The following is a 23,543-nucleotide window of genomic DNA, read 5'->3' on the forward strand; positions in this document are numbered from 1 at the left end:
TAATTTTAGTAGTTTCGGAGATAAAGTGGTAATTTTTTGTCTATTTACTTAAATTACTTCTAAACTACTAATCTTAAAATTATTAATAAAATATATTTGAGATTCCCACAGCTCTATCACTTGATATATAACACCATATAGTTTGCAAAACTTTGTTTTTTAACTGTCTCATTTACCCCCAATAAGTGCCCCCTATGTTTAAAATTCATTTTATTTAGGTACGTTACATGTCCGTCTTCGGGTTATAGATTGACATAATATATGGGTACCAAATTTCAACTTAACTGTCACAAACAATGTAGGTACGTAAATGAAAACGCGAGCGAAGCGAGCGCGAAATTTTTTCGAGATAATAGTAGGTAGATTTTTAGGATTTCGTACTTCAAAAGGAAACTACAAATCCAAAACTTCAGCGTAGGAAGATATTTAAGCTATTGAAAATTGGAATTGTTTAAACTGGCTCCACGAGACAGGCCTAGCCTAGTGTGGCGGTCATAGGTTAAGTAAATCATATGTATTCTTTCTGGTAAATAAACTATTTTATTTATTTATTTATTTATTTAAAAAAAAACGGAGCCCATATAGGATCACTTTGTTGACCGTCCGGCCGTCTGTCTGTCTCAATGCCCCCTACTAAATAACTATGATTTATAAACCGGGACAATTAGCTTATGGGCCGGGACACCGGGACATCATGCTTCAAACCAGGACATGTCCCGGCGTACCGGGACGTATGGCAACCCTACACTATGTACATGCTAAGAGTACTAACCTAACTTATTACAGCCAATATTCGTTTTAGACATGTAACATGTAAGTTTCGTTGGCTATGTGGCTGAGGCACAAGTCACACTCATCATTCATCATCATTTCAGCCTATATACGTCCCACTGCTGAGCACAGGCCTCCTCTCATGCGCGAGAGGGCTTGGGCTATAGTCCCCACGCTAGCCCAATGCGGATTGGGGACTTCACATACACCATTGAATTTCTTCGCAGATGTATGCAGGTTTCCTCACAATGTTTTCCTTCACCGAAAAGCTAGTGGTAAATATCAAATGATATTTCGTACATAAGTTCCGAAAAACTCATTGGTACGAGCCAGGATTTGAACCCGCGACCTCCGGATTGAAAGTCAGACGTCATATCCACTCGGCCACCACTGCTTGCTGCAAGTCACACTACTTAAATAAAATATGCAATTTCGACGTTGTTTAATTAACTAACCGAGGTCATAAGTAGGTACATAAAACCACACTGAAACGAACCCTGCTGCGTATAAGGTGCGGAAAACGTTAAATTTCTACTGTCGTTGACGAACAAGGGCCTACCGCAAAAACTAAAAATCTAAATTTCGTTATCTACCTTTTTATCGCTCTTGCATATGCGACTGAGAGAGAGCAGATAAAGAAATTTAGTTTTCCTGGAGGGCCTCAGGACTAGGGACATATTTAAAGTTATACTTCTTTATTTGCATATGATCAGTAATATCAGTATATAATTCAACATTTGGAATACCTATCTAACAAGCTGCTGTCCTCCCACAACATCTATGACAGCTCTGATGGAATCCTTGTCGGTACAATTGAGGTTTTTAGATAACCCCACTTTTAGCCAATTGGCAGAAAATAAAATAATAGAGTTAGATTAGACCTTAGACCAAGATAAGTCTGTAACAATACTAACTTGGTCTAACTCTAGGTATTGCGCCAGTGTGCCTCCACAGCCTTTAATAAATATGTAAGGACTGTATCGTTTATTATAAATACAAATAAAACCTGGTCTAACTGTTGACGTGTGTATTATTTTGTATTACTATGTTCTTAAGGTATACTCTGGGGGTATTTTTAAGCCATATCTGATATAAGAAGGTTTTACATTTATTTTATTTTAGGGACTTTATGATGATTTTAATATCGTCTAGCAATTGTAATTTGGACAAGCCTATCGAGCTTAATTTGAGACTATTTCACCGATTCCTTGGTACGATTTAAAGAAACAAAAGGTTAATATGCTGCCAAAATATGCCATCCAAGTGTCCTTTTCATGATTGCTCAATTGAACATCCACAGAATAAATGTGGTGAATTTTTATCTTTACATGAAAACGACTTTTTATGCAACATTTTGGATTCCCGTCAATTTCTGACGCCAGCGAAATGAGGGAAACAGCTAAAAGAATCTACCGAAATCCAAAGCCTAACGGACATTCATGGCGTTGAACCATGGCTAGAACAGGTCGATAGAAACGCTCCATGATGGTTATATTGTATACCAAAGTCGGGGTTGTCGTAAGTAACATGCCATATTCTCTAAAAGGCCACCAAGTACAGATCCAAAACTTTTTTTCCAACTAAAAGAAATGATTAGACTATGCCCAGATGTTTCGCTTTACGAATCATATGTAATTGCTGTTTACATAGCACGATTTTTTTTGTGTAATATCTCGTCTTGTTCGCAAACCGTAAATTTTCTTGTAGTATTTGTCCAAAATCGTTGTAGTTACTCGGGAGGATTGGGTAAATATTGTCCAAACCATATGCTTTACGTGATCTCCCAGGACGAAATGTTACTTATTATTAAAGCACTAATTAAACTATATGTGTAATTTTTTAATAAAAATATAATACCAGAAAAAACGGCTAAGTAAAGTTGTATTTATAATAAACGATACAGTCCTTACATATGTCTTTTATAATTCAACAATCCTTCAACAGTTGAGGTTATAACTCTTCTGTCAATAAGAAACGGAGTTGTTTTATATTATACATATTCTAAACTATATTGAACCGAGAAACGATAATGTATATACAGAAACCTTCCAATGTTTCTCGAAGTCGTCGTGAGTCGGCCAATAGTCACCGGTTGGTGATATCGATCGGTTCGCTGCGCCACCGAGCGTCGCGTCGCGAATGAAGCATCACACCTAACTTACCATTTATGTCTTGGCTATTTCACTCTTGGGAGAATAGACTTGGTCATTTGAGTTGGTGGCAAAACTTTATAACGCACTGCCTTTCTTTTATGAATCGTGTATGCAGGTCATATATCGTGGATTTCACTCGATTTGTAACACACAGCCTATTTTTTCATGACCTGGTGCCTATAACTTTAGAACAATGCCTCCATCTCTTAGGAGTAGGTTCTATACTAGTGTTGGCACAGTTTGCAAGCACACTTGAATACGTCGTTTGAACGGATTATGCCTCTGTTCTCGCTGCAATGCGGCGAAAGCAGCTGGCAGCGCCATTCTCGACGCATCCGCACCCCACGGCGCTCGCTAGATGACACTTCTGATTCAATAAAACGAACAACTTGCCGAATATTGATGTTGATATTGCTGACATGCTGACATTTCATCCTAGCTTCACCAGACACCAATAAAGTAATGTTAAACAATGTTGTATAATACCCTATTGGGTTTACTAAAGCGACTGATGGATATTTGACACCATGAAGAGATGGATCTTTTTTTTAATCAGTGTTGCTTAATTTCCGGTAACACGAAGGGACAATTGAGTGTAATGTTTTTGCATGTATTTAATACGCACGTCGGCCGCGGCAGCCCTGACCTTCGCCTCCCCCCGAGGGAGGGCCGTTCTCACGTTTATTTATATTACACTCCGCTCCACTTGCTCAAGGATGCGATTGCCTCGCGAATGGCCATACAGCGCCGCGTATACGCCTCGCGTTCTCTTCGATGAACGCACATTAGATAGTATCTATTCTCGGTTGTAATTTATGCTAGACTACATTATGCTGGTTACAGTTAATACATTGTGAGGTAAATAGGAAAATGATTGTTTCTATACTATCATCAGCTATCTCTACCTACTGCATTGGACTCTTAGAATACTGCATATGGTCCACTTTTTCCGTCCTTCTACATAATATCACCTAGCCACAATGAAAGAAGGTGAAATATTTAAACATACCTGTTTATTACCTATAGGTAATTATATTGTATATAAAAACCGGGCAAGTGCGAGTCGGACTTGCGCACGAAGGGTTCCGTACCATAATGAAAAAAAAACGGAATAAATGCAAAAAAAATCGGTCACCCATCCAAGTACTGACCACGCCCGACGTTGCTTAACTTTGGTCAAAAATCACGTTTGTTGTATGGGAGCCCCATTTAAATCTTTATTTTATTCTGTTTTTAGTATTTGTTGTTATAGCGGCAACAGAAATACATCATCTGTGAAAATTTCAACTGTCTAGCTATCACGGTTCGTGAGATACAGCCTGGTGACAGACGGACGGACGGACGGACGGAAAAAAAAAAACGGTCACCCATCCAAGTACTGACCACTCGGTCAGTACTTGGATGGGTGACCGTTTTTTTTTTGAATTGTTTATACGACAACGGTTTCACTCACTTGAATTTTTAGTCGCTATTGGCGACATGTTTCGGGCCCGTCGGGGGTCCTTCCTCAGGCTCGAGTTGCAGCCGCCGCGAGCACTCGAGCCTGAGGAAGGACCCCCGACGGGCCCGAAACATGTCGCCAATAGCGACTAAAAATTCAAGTGAGTGAAACCGTTGTCGTATAAACAATTTAAAATATGTCTCACGAAAGTTTAATATCGGTTTTTTTTTGGTTTTTTTTTTTGTTTTTTTTTGCATTATGGTACGGAACCCTTCGTGCGCGAGTCCGACTCGCACTTGCCCGGTTTTTATTTCTGCATTGTCAACGATTTTGAGCGTATCAGCTAAAAATTCTTAACTCCTGACTAGAAATTACGACTTCTAACTTATCGAAGTTGATCTCTCAGTTGGGACACTTGGAACCTTATCGCCATCTGCGTTTGGGCTTTGCGCGTTTATCTACTACTGTTGTCTACTCATGTTGACGTTTTGTCGAAAAGTATCTATCACTAAAACTACAGATTGTTTTAGAGGGCTTCAATAGTGGCAAGTGGCAACAACCGCGCGCCAACGTCACGCGCGGAGAGAAAGTGCACTTTTTGTGGTACGCGCACCATTCAACTATAACTACGCCTATTTTGTACGATCAACGCACGTCAACACAAATAACATCGTTTCTAGTTAAAGAAACACTGTTTCACACGAATTCTATTCAGTCTGCGACATGATAATTGAGGACTTATGACGGTAATGTTATAATACAATGACTGAATCATGTATCACTTTCACAAAGCTATCTTCTGATTTAAAATAAATGCGAGGTCGGCGTGGGCGGCGCGGCCCGAGCCAACTGGGGAGTCGCTGCACTGTCACCGGCCGCATTTAACAAACAAATAGCCACCATCACCCGGCACTTAGCAACGCATGCTTCTTTAGAAGAAGAAATTAGATTCTCTTAGATTGGAACACTGCAGGCACGACCCTAAATGAAAGATAATATGAACAAAACTTTTAAAAAAGCATGACTTTAAATCAACAGTATATCACAATTCCTAATAATTTATTTTATTAACACACGGAAATGCGAAACACTAATATCGGCATGAGGGAAGTTTAAGAATAAAATGTCAGTTTCGTATAGTCTGCTTTTTTTAAACCCGTCAATTAATTGCGTAATTTGTTTAGATTTAAAAAGCGACGCGTTGTTAATGCGTTATCTCTTTGTAAATTGTCTACTTTTTGTAACATAAGATCATACCTAACAATTTTTTCCAACTAATATTTTTATTATTTTTGAATTTATTTGTTAACTTTAACGCAGAACGATGTGCCTGAAAAAAATCTGGTATATTTCCTGTGTGATGTTCTTTACAAAGTACACCACCAGAGATTCCAGAGAAGCACATATAGTAAATGCAGAGACCCCAGAATTATTTAAATATTTATTCCGTAGGTATAGATTTCACTAACTCGCAATCTAGAGACGCGGCAGCGTGTCAAGCCAAGTTCAAGCAAAGGAACTGGCTAGCCAGCGCCAAGTGTAATATTACACGAACCACTTGGTGCCACTTTTGACCCTTCTATAACTCAAAACGTCTTTAACGTAAACACATAAAACTACGTGTGATTAATTATATCCATAAGGACATCTAGAAGCCCAAATTTCATGAAGCTAGCTCAAACGGTTATAAAGATATGAAGGTCAAAAAGTCGTAAATTTTAAGACTGACTGACAGACTTATAGTACCTAAACCTAACCTACTTCCAGATGACCTAGAAGGATGAAATTTGGAATCCAGCTCAGTTATTGTGTGAAAGCGTAGGAAAAAATCTAAAAATAAATAAAAAAAATATAAAATAGGGGGGGGGGTCCCCATACAAAAAAACCATTTTTTATTGTGACTGACATATAAGTACCTAAACCTAACCTACTTCCAGATGACCTAGAAGGATGAAATTTGGAATCCAGCTCGGTTATTGTGTGTAAGCGTAGGAAAAAATCTAAAAACAAAAAAAAGTTAATAAATAGGGGGGGGGGTCCCCATACAAATTTCTTTTTTATTGTGACTGACATATAGTACCTAAACCTAACCTACTTCCAGATGACCTAGAAGGATGAAATTTGGAATCCAGCTCGGTAATTGTGTGTAAGCGTAGGAAAAAATCTAAAAATAAAAAAGATAAAAAAATAGGGGGGGTCCCCATACAAAAAACCTGTAATACGCGCTAAACAACCGGCCAACGGTGTGTCGTTGGGGGCGCGCGGCACCACATAATTAATACAAAGAACAGAAGTAAAAAACATGCAGCGGAAACACAAGAAAAAACATTAAATCTCAATACCTGCCTAGTTTTCTTTACAAAAAGTATTGATATCCCATCAAAAACATAAATGTAAAAAAGGAGAGCCAAGTTCAATACAAAAATTATGCTTGGCTGTGGGGTTCGCCGCAAAAAGAATGGAGATCTAAATGAGTGCCAAGTTGTATGCAAAATCCAAATATGTATTTATAGGAACAAAATAACATTATAAACAAGTATTAAACTCTATTTCTTTGCTTTATTGGATACCTATAACAATTGCTGTTATTTAAAAAAAATGTGAGATCTTAAAGTAGGTTAGATTTGGCTTGGCCAGTTTTTATCAGAATTACAAAATATATATGTTGAATAACTTTATAAAATGACTGATGTAATGAAAACTGGCCAAGTCAAATCTAACCTGCTTTAAGATCTCGCATTTTTTTTAAATAACAGCAATTGTTATAGGTATCCAATAAAGCAAAGAAATAGAGTTTAATACTTGTTTATAATGTTATTTTGTTCCTATAAATACATATTTGGATTTTGCATAGAACTTGGCACTCATTTAGATCTCAATTCTTTTTGCGGCGAACCCCACAGCCAAGCATAATTTTTGTATTGAACTTGGCTCTCCTTTTTTACATTTATGTTTTTGATGGGATAGTCTTTACACACTGGCGGGTGCTGCCTCAGCTGCCTATATGTGCGTCCCATGACACGGGCATTCGGCGTAGCGTATCACTTACTCGTTAACATGTCGAAAGGGACTCTACGTGTTTGCTTCAGCTCTGAACACGCCACGAATGTATTTCCGGAATACCATTTTGTTCTATATGTTACTTACAACTACGTAATTCTTTAAAGTTTAAATTATGTACTCGTATGTACGCGGTTCTAAAGCAAGACTAACGTCAAAAATAGGTCTCTACATATCCATAACGCCGATATTTGGAATGAGTGTTAGTGTTATTTGTTATTTTCCGTAGTCAATTAAGTTTCACAATCTCATGACACGTTAAAGACCATTTATTTTGACCGCTGACGTTGATGGATGGATGCTGCGACCTTGAACTTATTGGTGGGGTCAGCATAGCTTCCTTGCGACGTTCTTCCACGGAGCGAATGCTACACGCTACTACTACATCTTGAAAATTTTCTAACTCCGACCGATTTTCTCCTTGTATGTCTTTCCTGAAGACCCTCAGTGGCGACTCTACTAACACGCAACGAACAAGGAAACATCAGCCTTGGCATTAGCATTAATTATGATTAATGAATACCCTCATAAAGGTGCGAGCGGCGTCAAGTATTGTGACGTTCCGTCAAAATCGCGCAATGTCACTAATGATAACATATAAAGTTTATATGGCTGGCGAAGCCTTGAAATATGACAGTACGGACGCGAACCACCGATTGCGTAGGCGATACATAATGCGCGCGCGCTGGAGTGTGCGACAGGGACGCCGCGCGGGCCGCGGCGCACCGGGGCCGGGGGCCGGGCCTCAGTCGTCGCCGAGATGTGCCATGCGGTGGTGCTCGGCGTGCTATTCTCGCTGCCTTCCTACTTGTACGCGGCCGTGCCCTTCAGGTGAGAACGGCGAACCGCAACGAACGAACGCAGTGACTTAAAAATAGTGTACATACACACTGTGTTACATTACATTAAAAAATCTCCAGGACCTGTCATGATAGGCTGTAGCATGAATACCCTTGTGAACCGGAAGTCGAACGGGCTCTATAGGGAACCGCTAACTATACGCTTTCTCGACGTAAATGGCCGGCCAATGAATCACGAAATGAGTGTGCGTTAGTGAGTGACGGATGGACTGCCTGGAGCTGGTCGCGCGGTGGCTCGCCGCGCTGCTCGACTCGCTGCTCGGCAAGTTAGTACCCCTCCAGAGCTTCCCAAAGCTTCCCGACCGTTACCTTATCAGCAGGCCATAAGCCTAGCCGATTTCGGAAAAACCTTGGCTGCGTAAAATAAAAATTGTTAACTTTCTAAGCTTTGAGGCACAACAGCCTTCGTGCCAGATATGAATATTGCTTTTAAAGTTTTGCTTGGCCATCCAAGCCAAGCGATTAACCATTTAAATGCAGTTGTACTTTGGAGGCACAGAAACAGATGCATGCTGTTGACCTACAATTAAATGTCTAATGGGGATACAAATAGCTCCCACGACCCAGCTATCTCATTAGTCGACTTAAGGTCGTAACTAGCAGCCAATAAATCTTAACAAAGCCCACAAATTTGGCATATAATAAGCATTCAGTCATTCTGGGTGGATATCCAGGTTATGTAATAGATAGACACTATAGACTAGGAACGAACTCACGGTAATGTTCAACTCAACGGATGTAATCACCATATAATCAGAGCAATCCATAAGGAAAACGAGGATGGCTTACATTATTATGTAGTGCAATTCTCTAATAGTGCAATCTGTGCAATATCGTCGAGGGTCTACGTGACTGTAAATATTACTCTAGCTTTCGCAACCAAACTAAAGCGTGAAATGTAACAAAGAAAAACCATCGGTAAGCACGTGCCGTTCGTTACTGCCAATGGCAAGGTTCCTAAGCTGTATTCCTTAGGAAATCCCAGAAGCAGAAGAAAACCCTTCATTGGCAATAAACTTTATTATTTAACGTCCCATCCCATCCTCCCATCCAACTAATCCCAATACTGTCAGAAAAAACAATGATCCGTTTAAAGGTTTACCGGTAAACCTACATTTGAATACCACATTATAAACTTAATTTTGGCGACAGACAGCATAGCCCTATTGAATCGACCCCGCGCGTCGCTTTCGCTAGTTAGTCACGGAAACGCCGGAACAATACATCCCTTGACCAGCCAGTGGCAGTGGTCGCCAAAATCCTAAACAGTTATTCAAAATACTAGAGCGCTAAGACAGCGAACATCAAGGAAGTCAGGACAAAAGAATTCGATTGGTTAACCAGTATCGAGGCAGGTAGGTAATGCAATCAAACTTCAAACGCTGATGTCAAGTAGTGTTTGAGAGCCCTTGTCGAGAACACGAAAGGTTTTTTACCTAGCCCCGCATCTCTAAGAGGACAGTGAGGTCGGAGTTACTTGCGCGCGCGTTTGTGTCTGACATGAAGCAATTTCCTTTCCTTTATTATATTTAAAAATGCTAGTAAGAAACAAGTCGAGATGGATAGTTGGATACATAATGTTTTATGTCGGAGCAGCATCGGAGCGAATTGCGACTTGCGAAGCGATTTGGTTATCACGGATTCTTTTTGACGTAAGTCATAAATATCAGTATGATAACTACAATCAACGGATCAAATGATCGCCCGGATTGACCGATGGGAGAAATCAAACGAAAAGATCCGCCAGAAGTAAACACTACACTGAATTTCAGTTTAGATAAGATATCAGAAACGACAAACAAAACAATGCAGTTGAATTTTACATTTCTCTATTTCGGAAAGCAATAGAAAACAGAGGGCCTACCACCGCCAACATCGAAAAACGATCTACCTCTCTGTCGCTCTTGCATATTCGAGCGATACTCAAATACAAATACTCGTAGAGAGGTAGATGAAGACATTTCGTTTTTCGCGGTAGGGTCTGTGGTACGTACCTAGTGTCTCTAAGAGTTGAGGGCGCGACGCGGACCGTGACGTCAACTCGCGTGATCTTGTTTACATCGGCATCATGCGCGGCAGGCCCCATCTACAATTGATCATTAGTGCACCTTATACCCACGACATAAGGCACTACAACTGTTTCTTGTTTTGATACGCCTTTGTTTGCAATTGATATTAGCGCTACAGATATCGATTATCGAGCACTCCCTCACATGCTGCTGTGTCTAGTGATAAGTGTGATAAGCGATAACGCAATTTTATTGGGGTGTTTACACTGTAATAGGGATAACTACTATTATTTTCCGAACTGTCGTCATCTATTAGAATGACCACGATGATACTAAAAGGTACATGCATAAATACTCCCAGGATAAGCTCTTTAATAATTATTATAACTTTACTACTGCCTACGTGTTAAGTTAATTGGTAACCGCAATGAAATACGCATTTTTTTGTGGTTTTTACGCCACGATGACCATTATTCATTGTTTTTCCTTAAGCCAATCTAGAATTGTCGCCATTAATCAGAATTCCCTGATGTTTAAAATAAATATTTCCAGTTTTGGCTCTAAAATTACGTGTAATTTTAGTATAAAATAAGGCAACAGCGGCCGCTGCAAAATAGGTCAGTCGTAAAATGCCGCTTAATTTCTAAAAAATCAAAATAATGTAAATACGTTATAGTTTTGTTAGCACAACTGATTTTGTTTCCTTCTAAATTCCTGGCTTTACGCCCAATCTAGTATTTTGTATTGTTCAAAAAATCTGATATAAATACTGATGAGTTATATTGTTGGTTGCAGGAAGGCGCGGCGCAAAGACCGCGAGGGCGAGGCGGCAGGGGACCCCAAGCTGTACCTCCAGGAGGCGCTGCTGGAGCGCAAGCTGCCCGAGCTGGACATGCGGCAGCTTGTCGATCTGCCGCGCCACCTCGACTACAACGAGTGGCTCGCCTCGCACAGTGAGTACCACCACCCCACATACAAGCTGTACCTCCAGGAGGCGCTGCTGGAGCGCAAGCTGCCCGAGCTGGACATGCGGCAGCTTGTCGACCTGCCGCGCCACCTCGACTACAACGAGTGGCTCGCCTCGCACAGTGAGTACCACCACCTGACATACAAGCTGTACCTCCAGGAGGCGCTGCTGGAGCGCAAGCTGCCCGAGCTGGACATGCGGCAGCTTGTCGACCTGCCGCGCCACCTCGACTACAACGAGTGGCTCGCCTCGCACAGTGAGTACCACCACCTGACATACAAGCTGTACCTTTAGGAGCACTAAACCTCAGTGCAGACACGCCATAATCTTCGCCTGTGAATCATAGCAAGTTATTGGGAACGTGCGAAGTCGGTGGCGCTGATCGTCACAAACACAGGTAATCTTATGGAATGTCCGACATTAGTACTAGCGGCAGCCGCTTAAACTAATTTTACTCCATAAGATTTAACGTAGAAATTCCGACAAAATGAGGGCAGCATCAGTCGTGCACATAGCGAATAAAGTCACAAAAATCCGACGCCAAAATGCCGCCTCCCATACAATTAAATTACATGAAACTTGGCAATCTTAGCATGCACATTTAGTTAAAAAATATCTATGTCTGATACTAGTTTTTGTTGTTAAAAATTGTTGTACTTCAAGAAAATTTGTGACTCTTAAGCGAGTTTAAAAATTATTCATAATTCGTTGTACCATTCCTCCCAAATCTATGACAATACATAATTGTGATTTAGTTGGGGCTTCTGGCAATATTAATTATAAAACGTGGACAAATTCGCTGCTGTTCAATAAAATATATATAATGTCATAATGAGCACTCGGTCGGTCGCACGTGATTTCCTGTTCCGGTCTCCGGTTGTATTATGTTTTTACCGATTGTACATTTAGCGGATTGCTTTAGGTTTAAGTTATATACTTGTACGTTATATATATTTTTGATGACTAGTTTGATATTTATATTTTTTAAGATATATATTTTTAAGAAAACAATATACAGTAAATATCAACGTGTGATAAATCAGTTGATAGGTGTTTAAGAATAAGGTTGAGGTATCCAAAAAAGTATTTTGATGACGGGAATACTTTCCAAAATCATCACGTTGAACATGACAGATTAACCCATTATTAATGAGTTTAAAAAAACTGCTCTTTCTAAGATTGTCTGTTTTTGTGTTTTTGATATTAATTATTAAACATGCTGGACGACGTGTTATAAATATTTAGTTGATTTAGTTCGTGTTACGGTACGTAGAAAGGCAAAAGGATTAAAACCATCTGCCAATAACAAACTAGCATAGCTTTGTAATACCTGTTATTAAATAGAACTCGCCGCCAGCATTATGCTGAAATCAAGATAATAGAGTTTCATTTATATTGTTTCATACCACGATTGCAGAAACAGATATGCCTCCGGGCAGACTGATAAAATTTATAAATTAGGTTTCCGTTCCTCCATTCGTTACTAACAGCTGGTTTTTTTATCAATACAATGTTTAAGGAATAAATATAAAATATATATAGTCGACACGACAGATTTTTAAATTGGAAAAAGTAGTAAAAGGGGCATTTCACGCCAAGCGGGCAGCGAAAAAAGTGTCAGGTCTTAGAATTTGCTGAAATTTGGAATAATTATACTACTCGATATTCTAAAAATACGCATTCTTTTAATTTTTTTTCATTTGGCACCGTTTCCGGTTTGGCAGCATTTAAAAAATGGACGAAAATTGAGGAGAGCATTTTACAAAAGCTGATGCAGCTATTATTTAATAAACTGAAAAATAAGTTTAATATTGGTTTGTATACAATTTTAATTGCTGTATCTTGCAGTTATAACAATTTTGATATTTTTTAATTTTTTCATACAAAAAACCGGAAATGAAAATTTCAAGTCAAATTTATATAAAGTTCGGTATTTTTGAAAAATTTTATTTTTGCCTCAAAATGTAGCTTATAGTCCATCAAAAATACATGGAAAGTTTGAGAATGGGATCTGCATTAGTTTCGGAGATACATGAACTAAAGTGCAAACGTGCCGGTCTGAGCGTCGTACTGGCGATTCCTTAGTTACCCAGTCAAATAAAGGTTTTGACCCTGGAATGACAAATAATAAGCTGGAAACTCGTATAACCACACCTTCGTTTCGGCGGTCTTTAAATTACGATAAAAGTCATAGAAAACCTCGTGTTCGCGCCGGAGTTTATTCAAGGTCAAAGGTCACAAAAATTGCTTTATCACGAATATCAAGGTTTCTATAGATCCAATTATGTTTTTATATAAATGAAGATTGTAGAGCATACAATTTGTGACAAGTCATATTTCGGGCATTTTTTCAGATCCTCAACCGTTTTGTAGGAATTGTCGGATATAGACGGCATAGAACGCGTAGCGGTCAGCCATACGCTCCGTAATGCAAGTTTACCGTGAATTCCGGTGAATAATAACTTCTATGAAGTTATTTATTTCATAAGATGCTATTTACGGATTATACGCTGATTTTAGAACGAAAGTTGTCTCTTCTGTGGACAATAGTTAACAGCTTTTGTGCATTTATGCATTCATTTTATGAAATAGGCTAATATGTAAAAGAAGTACCCCTTCATTATTAGGATTAATTAGAAAATTAGGGTTTGTTGCCTCTAGTGTCCACAGAAAAGAGGTAAAGTTGAAGTACAAATAATACAAGTAAACATTTCCACAATATTTTATTTAACTGGCGATGGAAATATGTATCTTTTCGATCTGTCTCCAACATTTGCAAACGTTGACTATTTGTTGGTTTTACATTGAGTTAAAATTTGGCATATTTATGAAAAACCAATGACAATGCAATATTTTAATGACATTACTACATAAGTTAAAATAAAGTAGCTTCCCGTTGTTTGTCCCTGTGTATTTTAAATAGACAGAGTGATTCAAGAGGACGGTTTATGTATAATTTTATTAACCCGTGCGAAGCTGGTCGTTTTTAATGTATAAATAAGAATATATAATGACATCAGCCCATCATCATGGCCATAAAATATATTCGCAGAATTGAGCAGATAACTGAAAAAAAGTACAGTCCACGATAAAAGCTTCATCAAATCAAATCAAATCACACAAGCTGTTAACTTTGTCCACAGGAGAGACAACTTTTGTTCTAAAATCAGCGTATGATCCGTAAATAGCATCTTATGAAATAAATAACTTTATAGAAGTTATTATTAACCGGAATTCACGGTGAACTTGCATTACGGAGCATATGGCTGACCGCTACGCGTTTTGCGCCGTCTATATCCGAATTATCCGACAATTCCTACAAAACGGTTGAGGATCGGGAAAAATGCCCTGAATCTTCATTTATATAAAAACATAATTGGAGCTATAGAAACCTTGATATTCGTGATAAAGCAATTTTTGTGACCTTTGACCTTGAATAAACTCCGGCGCGAACACGAGGTTTTCTATGACTTTTATCGTAATTTAAAGACCGCCGAAACGAAGGTGTGGTTATACGAGTTTCCAGCTTATTATTTGTCATTCCAGGGTCAAAACCTTTATTTGACTGGGTAACTAAGGAATCGCCAGTACGACGCTCAGACCGGCACGTTTGCACTTTAGTTCATGTATCTCCGAAACTAATGCAGATCCCACTCTCAAACTTTCCATGTATTTTTGATGGACTATAAGCTACATTTTGAGGCAAAAATAAATTTTTTCAAAAATACCGAACTTTATATAAATTTGACTTGAAATTTTCATTTCCGGTTTTTTGTATGAAAAAATTAAAAAATATCAAAATTGTTATAACTGCAAGATAAAGCAATTAAAATTGTATACAAACCAATATTAAACTTATTTTTCAGTTTATTAAATAATAGCTGCATCAGCTTTTGTAAAATGCTCTCCTCAATTTTCGTCCATTTTTTAAATGCTTCCAAACCGGAAACGGTGCCAAATAAAAAAAAAATAAAAGAATGCGTATTTTTAGAATATCGAGTACTATAATTATTCCAAATTTCAGCAAATTCTAAGACCTGACACTTTTTTCGCTGCCCGCTTGGCGTGAAATGCCCCAAAAGTCAGCCATGTTATGTAATGTGAATTTAAATTTATGACATACATTTTTGTAGCACGGATTTGTTTTACTTTATATTTTATGGTTGGTAATGGTTTGTTTTTATCCAGATTTTGTAGAGTATGTACCTATGTACATCGGTAGTTGTAGGTATATGCAGAAATTGAGGATTCTTTTTGCTTTAAATACGTATTATATATATTTACCAAAATACATATATTTCGTGCTCTCGTACCTGGCATTGGCATTGAATTAATAACCAAGACCCGCATTGCTAGGTGTCAGCAGTCTGCTACATAAAATAGCTGAATATACCACGGCCCCTGCATCGTTTGGCAGCGTTCGGCGTTTGTGCCTGTGCAGCAGCAAGCCCGCGTCAGCGCCGCTCTGCGGTCTCGGCTGCCGCACTGCGTATCGCTTTCCACTAATTTCCGATCGTTAAATTTCACAGACGAAAGCGTGCAGTATTCACGAATTGAAATAGGCGGCTAATACTATCAAGTTAATTATAAAAAACCTGTTCAACAACACCGGTTCCGTCCCGGGCCGACCAGAACTTAATTGCATCTGCGATCACGAGCGCCCTCGACTCTCGCTATCGCCCACCGCCTGTTTTTATTTACCAAACATCTTGTGCTTTCTGAACTCATACTTACTAGAGTTAGTAGGAACTATATAGTGTCCTACGGAACCGGTTTTTTGCCGAAACCGTATAGTTCGTTTTCTTTAGCATTAGAAAGAACTTGCAAGAAGGTAAGCGATCTTGACATGTCTTTTAATTGAAAAATGCATTTTAAAAACCAAAAACTATTACTTATAAAAGCGGAAGAATATAAATGATCGTATTAGATTCATAATTGTTACATATTTGCCGTAACTTATTTTTAAAATGTGTTTTTCAATTAAAAGACACATCAAGATTGTTTACGTTTATTCTAATGCTAAAAAAAACCGGGCAAGTGCGAGTCGGACTCGCGCACGAAGGGTTCCGTACCATAATGCAAAAAACAAAAAAAAAGCAAAAAAAAACGGTCACCCATCCAAGTACTGACCACTCCCGACGTTGCTTAACTTTGGTCAAAAATCATGTTTGTTGTATGGGAGCCCCATTTAAATCTTTATTTTATTCTGTTTTTAGTATTTGTTGTTATAGCGGCAACAGAAATACATCATCTGTGAAAATTTCAACTGTCTAGCTATCACGGTTCGTGAGATACAGCCTGGTGACAGACGGACGGACGGACGGACGGACGGACGGCGAAGTCTTAGTAATAGGGTCCCGTTTTACCCTTTGGGTACGGAACCCTAAAAACGAGGTATAACGTACCGAAACCGAATGATTTTCATGTCGAAACTTAGGTCGGACACTACAACAGAGGTTCGGGTTCGGACTGTCCGGAGGAAGTATAGTGGATAGGGCATTCGTGAATCACATAATCGGAGGTCAAAGTTCTTTTTGAACAGTTGTGATGATTGATGAAGTAAATGTGTAAACATTAGACCAGGGATCTAAGCCAGGAGTCATCAAATGGCGATCCGGATCCGGAATAAGACCTAAATTCTTCTAACTTGGCTTTATACAATAATAATAATTTCATCAACTAGTGAAACGTAAGACATATATTACCTACTCTACAGTGCAGTAGTGTCATAAGCCTTTTGACTTTACAATTTTTCACATTCCGATTAGTTGAATACGATGAATTGAACGGTCATTGCCAGTCTCAGGTGAATTGACCTGTACCTGATGAACACAAAACAACTACATTTCCGCCGGCGCACCTGTCTCGTGCGCTTCCCGAATCACCGCGGCGGTCGCCGTCGCCACGGTAACGCAACGTAACGGCTATTCGGCGGCATTCCCGCGGTAGCACCTGCGCGGGCGATGCTCCCGGCCAATGACACTGTAATATAGTAGACCTTATCTCATTCCAATAAGAACCAATGGTCAGAACATATCTGTCATTCACTCTTTGGCTTGACTCGCAGTTCGTTACTACAAGCCCGTATTATCATGTTTTGGACGCCTTTGCATGATGTATTCATATTCAGACTAAGTACCGTGCAGTTAAGTTGGTCTTGACGTGTGAGCAATAGCAAGTTTTCAACGGACCTCCCAATAATGATAAGATAAACAAAATAATATATTAAGAACCCCACTGATTAACAGTCCGCCGGATGGCCCGGATGGTATCGGCCTGTCGGCTGTTCGGAACAGTCAAAATTTTGTTCTAACTGACAGACTGATACCGTCCGGCGGACTGTTAATCAGTGGGCCCCTTTATTGCCGTGTATTACAAGTGATGAAGCTAACACAGGGATACTTACAAGACACATCAACAACTAATCAGTTTATAAGCTGAGTAGATGTTCGAGCGAGGCGTGCGGCGCTCATTATTGAACCCCTTATTGAAACCCTTATGTGCGGCCTGAGTGCCTGCATTTTGCCGCTTGCCACCACGCCGCCCGCTCCGCTGAACGCTCGCCACTCAGGCGCACACTCAGACACTTACTTTTTTTTTAAATTATGAATGGGCTTACTCATGGCCACAGACTAGCCGAGGCGTAGACGTGGCCTACGATGGAGCGAGCTCGCCCAGAAGGTGCCTGTTCACTCTTGACTTGAAAACACAGACAGACACAGATAATGACGGTATTAAAGGAAGTGTTATGATGTTCCAGCATTGGCGCTATTCGAGCACGTAAACCTGGTGTACGGCGCGGTGTCGGAGTTCTGCACGGCGAGCACCTGCCCCGACATGTCGGGCCCCGGCGGGCGCGTGTACGCGTGGGTGGACGAGCGCGGCAAGAAGGCGCGCGTCGCCGCCCCGCAGTACGTGGACTACGTGATGACGCTCACGCAGAACACCGTCAACGATGAGACGCTCTTCCCCACCAAATACGGTGAGTGCTCTGCCACAAACCTCGCCTCGGTCGTGAAAAGCGCTCCTGCTAGCGCATTTGCTGACGTTGGCAGCGTCGACTACCATACACCTCTTCTTTACTAATACATTTTGACGGGATGCGTCGTTCGAAACGTTTAGCGGATCAGACTAAAAGTAAGCTCACAAAACGTTTATTACATACATTCTCTATATAAAACTCATTAATTCCAAAGGCTGCTGTCTAGTGCGACGATTTTTTCAGCGTTTTGAAAGCTGGAATAATCGTTCCAAAAGGGTTCGGTTAGTCAAAATTTGAAAGAAAACAGAAGAATGTGTTAGGAAGAGGAGGTAGATAATAACCACATTCACAATTTGGTTTACATGACAAGACCAGCAATGAACATGCGCCCTTATGTTCAGTTTGCTAGGCAGCTCAACTGAAAGCCTACTGCGACGCTCCTAGTTTGATCATTATATCAATGAATTTATGTATAGCCAGTAGTGTGTAAGACACGGAATCGATGTGACCGATATTTGCTTAGAATTTCATCATCATAATATTCATAATAGTAGGATATGGGCGTTTGCATTTCTGCACAAAGTGAATTTCTCCACCTTCATGAGAATGTTAATACCTATTCCATTAAATTGCAAAATTCACCCTCCATTTTCATTTCAACAGTTCCAGTTATCAATTGTCTTTCCTGAACCTAGAGTTAATTTGAACTTACAATTAGTTTTTAAATCAAACTAACCCACTTCCCTATTGCGCTTTATTGTATTATCGATCGAGCAAAGTGTTTTAATTAAGCCCCTTGAACTTGAAAACAAGTTGAATCTTTAGAACTATTACTTTTTTCTAGTTAGCAGTTTGATTAGCTTTTCTTACTTAATCTGGATCTGAGCTTGTTCTAGACTTAAGAACAATGTGAAAAATAAGTCAAGTTCTCATTTGCTACAATAAGAAATATAGGAGTGAATAGGAGTTTTCAAATTATTTTCATTGGTATTTTCTTAAGTACAAAGTTTAGGATATTTTGACATAGGTACTATACTACAGAAAACTATATATGTACTTACTGGTTTAAAACAGAGTGAATGAATAATAGTTCGTATTTAAAACAATACAGGCTCATATTTGGCGACTTTTGAACAGCTCCACCTTCGGCGATATATTAAACGCCATTTTCTCCAGACAATGAGCTCAACACAAGAGTCTAATACCAAAACACGATGACGCATTGCGCCATGTTTGGACACAACAATAAATCCTAAAATCACGACGCAGTGACACAATCGCCAATAACGCCAACAGTTAAATTTAGACGTGATATACCAGTACGGATACTATGACACGTCGACTGGTGATTAAAGTTTGTACCTTCGAGGTCGAGGTCTATAAGTGCCTACCTGTGCACAATTTTCTGTATTTCTCTATCAGATTAGATCTTCTTAATTTGGTTTAAAAGGTTGTGAGAAACCGGCGTGTTGCCGCCGATATTTCGTGATCTAGATATAATTTAATTGCCATTCTGGATCCCTGTTTCACAATTGTGACATTCCTGGTCAAACAAGTAAAATATTGACGCTATGTACTGCCCTTACTTTATCGACCCGCAAACGTATGCTAAATTGTATGCCCGATGTAAATTTTCGGCGTGGTGAATTTTCTCGTGTAGCTGATCCGCAAATTATCCCGCAATTTGTTGCGGGTCTGGGGTTGCGGCGGGTCGGCGACCGTTTTATCCTATATTCCTTTTGCTGGTCGCGGGAGGCTTATAATAATGTAGTTGTGTTGTAGTTGTAGTTTGTGTAGTTCCTTTTGTGGTTCCCTATCGTCGCTAATGAGAGTTAGGAGCGAGAAAAATTGCGAACATAATATGTCGGAAGTTCTTTATATATCTATGCCCTCCTAAGCCGAATAGCGCTATCTCAAAACAAATGATTTTGAAAATTGAATTTTCAGTTATAGAAACTAAAGTATAAGTTAGCGATGAATTTTCTTTTGAGATAGCGCTTTTTGGCTTAGCAGGGCAGTATGTTACGGATAATGTTAGAAGTCTACCCTAGTATAACTAATATTACTCAACCCAAGCCTTTTAAATAGGTAAAGACAGATCAGATAATTTAAACAACATTAAACTGAGAGGGTACCAATGTCAGAAGTGATGTTGCAACACCTAATGTTACCCAGCAGTGTTGGGTAGACCTGGATGAGTACGGCGGGTAAACGTCGTATACAAATTAAAGTTGATATAATTTTCGGTTACTTTTAATTTACCCAAAAGCTTGGGTAATACCAGGTATACCCAGGTAAACTTAAGTTTACTGAGCCTTCTGGTATTGCGCGTAACATTAAGTAACCACAAGACTACTCGTAGTTTAATAGAGCCCGCAACTGTCAAAGGATAGATGACGCCAGAATCGGTTTCCCCTGTTTGTGTAGTTTTTTTCTATGGGATATGACTTAAAAGAAAAAAACAAGAGTAGGTACTATTGGTAGGATTGACAGGGGAAACCTACATATACTGGCGCCATCTGTTCGACCGGCCAACCCTATTCAATCTGTGGTATCAGTTGCGTACACTCGCAGACTAGTGACGTGTCGGTGTGACATTCCAGCGAACGAGTTCCCGGCGATGTTCGAGTCGGTGGTGCGGCGCGTGGTGCGACTGCTGTTCCACGTGGTGGCGCACCTGTACGCGGCGCACTTCCGCGAGCTGGCGCTGCTACGTCTGCACGCGCACCTGCACCTCACCTTCGCGCACCTCACCGCGCTCGACGCGCGCTTCCAGCTGCTCGACCACAAGGAGACGGAGGTATTCTACTTGCACATGTCTCTCGTCTATCGCACTCGTATTCAAAGATTAAAAGAACGGGTCAACTTTTTTCTTCTTGCCCACTTCCTGATATGATGCTGTCCGACCGGCGTTTTCAAAAAGAGTAGCAAGCGACTGTACGAAGCATAAGCAGGCGTGGCTCACTCCGCGATTTCGTCACTTTGCTACAGGTAGCTAAAAGTACATCCGTTCCACCCCAATTTTGGGGAAAGCCATAAGCCGCGCGTGGCGCTGTCGCCACCTAGCGGCCATATCTGTGCTGATCATAACAGACGCGTTTTGTTAGAGAGTGAGTCTTCTGTACTTAGTACTATTATTTATTCTGTGGCATAAGTGCGATAACTAATTTCGAAATGTCTTGTTTTAAGCATTTGTTAATAGGAGAGAACAGATGCTTGTGATTGAAATTGACAAACCGTCGGGTAGATTTGCCAAACAAAGCTAATCCTTACATCTCACAACTGTGATCCGCAGACCGTTATATTTATCTCAAGAATCGTCTCAAAATTCACCACGGGCTTATAAATATATAATTTCAGGTGCTGCGTGACCTGGAAGTGGCGCTCCGACTGTCGGAGCCGGCCTCGTCGCCGCGACGCTCGCCCGTCGTCACGCAGCCGCTCGGCGCCGCGTGACCGGCGGCACCGAGCAGCAGTGACTGCGCTGTGTGACCGGTGGCGCCCTCTAGCAGTAACTGCACCGTCTGACCGGCGGCACCCTCTAGCAGTGACTGCGCCGTGTGACCGGCGGCACCTTCTAGCAGTGACTGCGCTGTGTGACCGGTAGAGCGGGCGGTCAGCCGCCCCACGTCGCCGCCCGACGGCGAGGTCGCTAGGACGCCCGGCCGCCGCGGAGCGGCGTCTACCAGCCTCTAAACCTAAGTTAAAACGATTGTTAATTCTATTGTAAATATTTCAATCTGTTAAGTAGTTTTAGGTGATTACGATTAGTTAATACTATTATTTGTGATTGCTTTGGTTGTAAATAAAAGTGATATTTGTTTAACTAATAAACTGAAAGCCTTAATTTTGGTGTATTTATTTGCCCTTTTTCTGGTACTAAACTTGGAGAACTGAGAACCACGAACCGGAAAATGAGAGAGATGAAACTTGACAATTATATGCTGCCACTTACGGGCCGTTGGTAGGGTCAGGCGATTGGTTGTGCGATGACTAGTAGAAGGTAGTTTTGAGACGAACTAGTACTTTGTACCTATATTAAATTGACCGTAGTTATGCAGAAAACGACCAACTCAATTTTTTTTATCACTACAGAAAGCGACCAAAGCCACTGAGTTAGGGTGTAAGTCACTTTGACAAAAATAAAAGGTTGGTCGCTTTCTACAGAACTACGGTCAATTATTGAGCCACCCAACACTGGCGTTTAAACACTAGACCTATAGTTTCTCTGGCTGTCCGTCAGAATGACAGGTAAGTTTTTTAGTTGGAAAAAAGTACGAGAAAAGTCCAGTTGTCTCATAGAGAGCCAGGCCGTTCCTATATTTTTTCTACTCCCGTACCTTTATTTGTCATTTAAAGGGTTGTGCACATACCTTTAAACCCCTATCTTATATAGTTGGTCAAGCAGATCTTGTCAGTAGAAAAAGGCGGCAAATTTGAAAAATGTAGGCGCGAAGGGATATCGTCTCATAGAAAATTTGAATTTCGCGCCTTTTTCTACTGACAAGATTTGCATGACCATCTATAGTTGTCAAGACAAGTCTTTAGTCTATTCCCAAAAAAAGTATTTGTGCATACACACAGTATCTTTTTGGCACTTTTACGATACTTCGTGCAATCACCACTTTAAAAATATTGTATGAAATACATTGTTGCCAACCTAATTTTAATTGTCATCTTTGACAGATGAGTGAACCATAGACAGGTTTTTTTTATTTCATTCATTCTTTTCCCGCCCGTACCCGTCATTCTTTGATATTTCTTGAAAGAAAAATATTCGTTAAATTTATAATTTTATTTCAAAGTGATTTGTCGTAGAAAAAGTATTGTATGCAACGTTGTTTAACTGAGTCCAAAAATACTCGTGGCTTCTTCATTAACAATTTTCGGCTTCGCCTTAAATTGTTACTCACGCCACTCGCCTACTTTGACCTCTCTTAACCAACGGTTGCATAAAATACAATTATCATTAGAATATAACAATACTTATTATTGCGGAAACCAAAACTGCAGCCGATTACTATGAATATCGTTAGACATCACCTGGTACTTGTTGTGGAGACTGATTTAATGAGTTGTCAGCGAGTCGGCAAGGTATCTAAAAATTGGAATACAAGTTTATGTAAATTAAAATTGTTTAGTCACTAACGACCTGGCCACGACATTACGCGACCGGCGACGTCGGTAAGACTCAAAAACAACAGCCCAGCGACGAATAGGGGTCGTCCAGAAATCATGTGATCGCGTTTAGAGGGGGAGTGGGGGCAAGAAAAATATCACGAATGATCACGTTGGGGGAG

General features: G+C 40.2%; 1 protein-coding gene across 2 annotated transcripts in view; it reads left to right on the forward strand.

Moving 5' to 3' along the window:
• Positions 1 to 22,090, forward strand: part of LOC134666496 (MOB kinase activator-like 2) — a 76,707-nt gene extending 54,617 nt beyond the window's left edge. For both annotated transcript variants that reach the window (XM_063523675.1, XM_063523676.1), the window contains exons 2-5: positions 11,090 to 11,247; positions 18,022 to 18,243; positions 20,847 to 21,043; positions 21,604 to 22,090. In XM_063523675.1, coding sequence (XP_063379745.1) covers positions 11,090 to 11,247; positions 18,022 to 18,243; positions 20,847 to 21,043; positions 21,604 to 21,699 — 673 coding nt within the window. In that variant the 3' untranslated portion in view covers positions 21,700 to 22,090. The remainder of the gene's footprint in view (positions 1 to 11,089; positions 11,248 to 18,021; positions 18,244 to 20,846; positions 21,044 to 21,603) is intronic.
• The last annotated feature ends 1,453 nt before the right edge of the window (positions 22,091 to 23,543 follow it).

The sequence above is a fragment of the Cydia fagiglandana genome, chromosome 8 (genome assembly GCF_963556715.1).
Source record: "Cydia fagiglandana chromosome 8, ilCydFagi1.1, whole genome shotgun sequence".
In the NCBI taxonomy this organism is placed as follows: domain Eukaryota; kingdom Metazoa; phylum Arthropoda; class Insecta; order Lepidoptera; family Tortricidae; genus Cydia; species Cydia fagiglandana.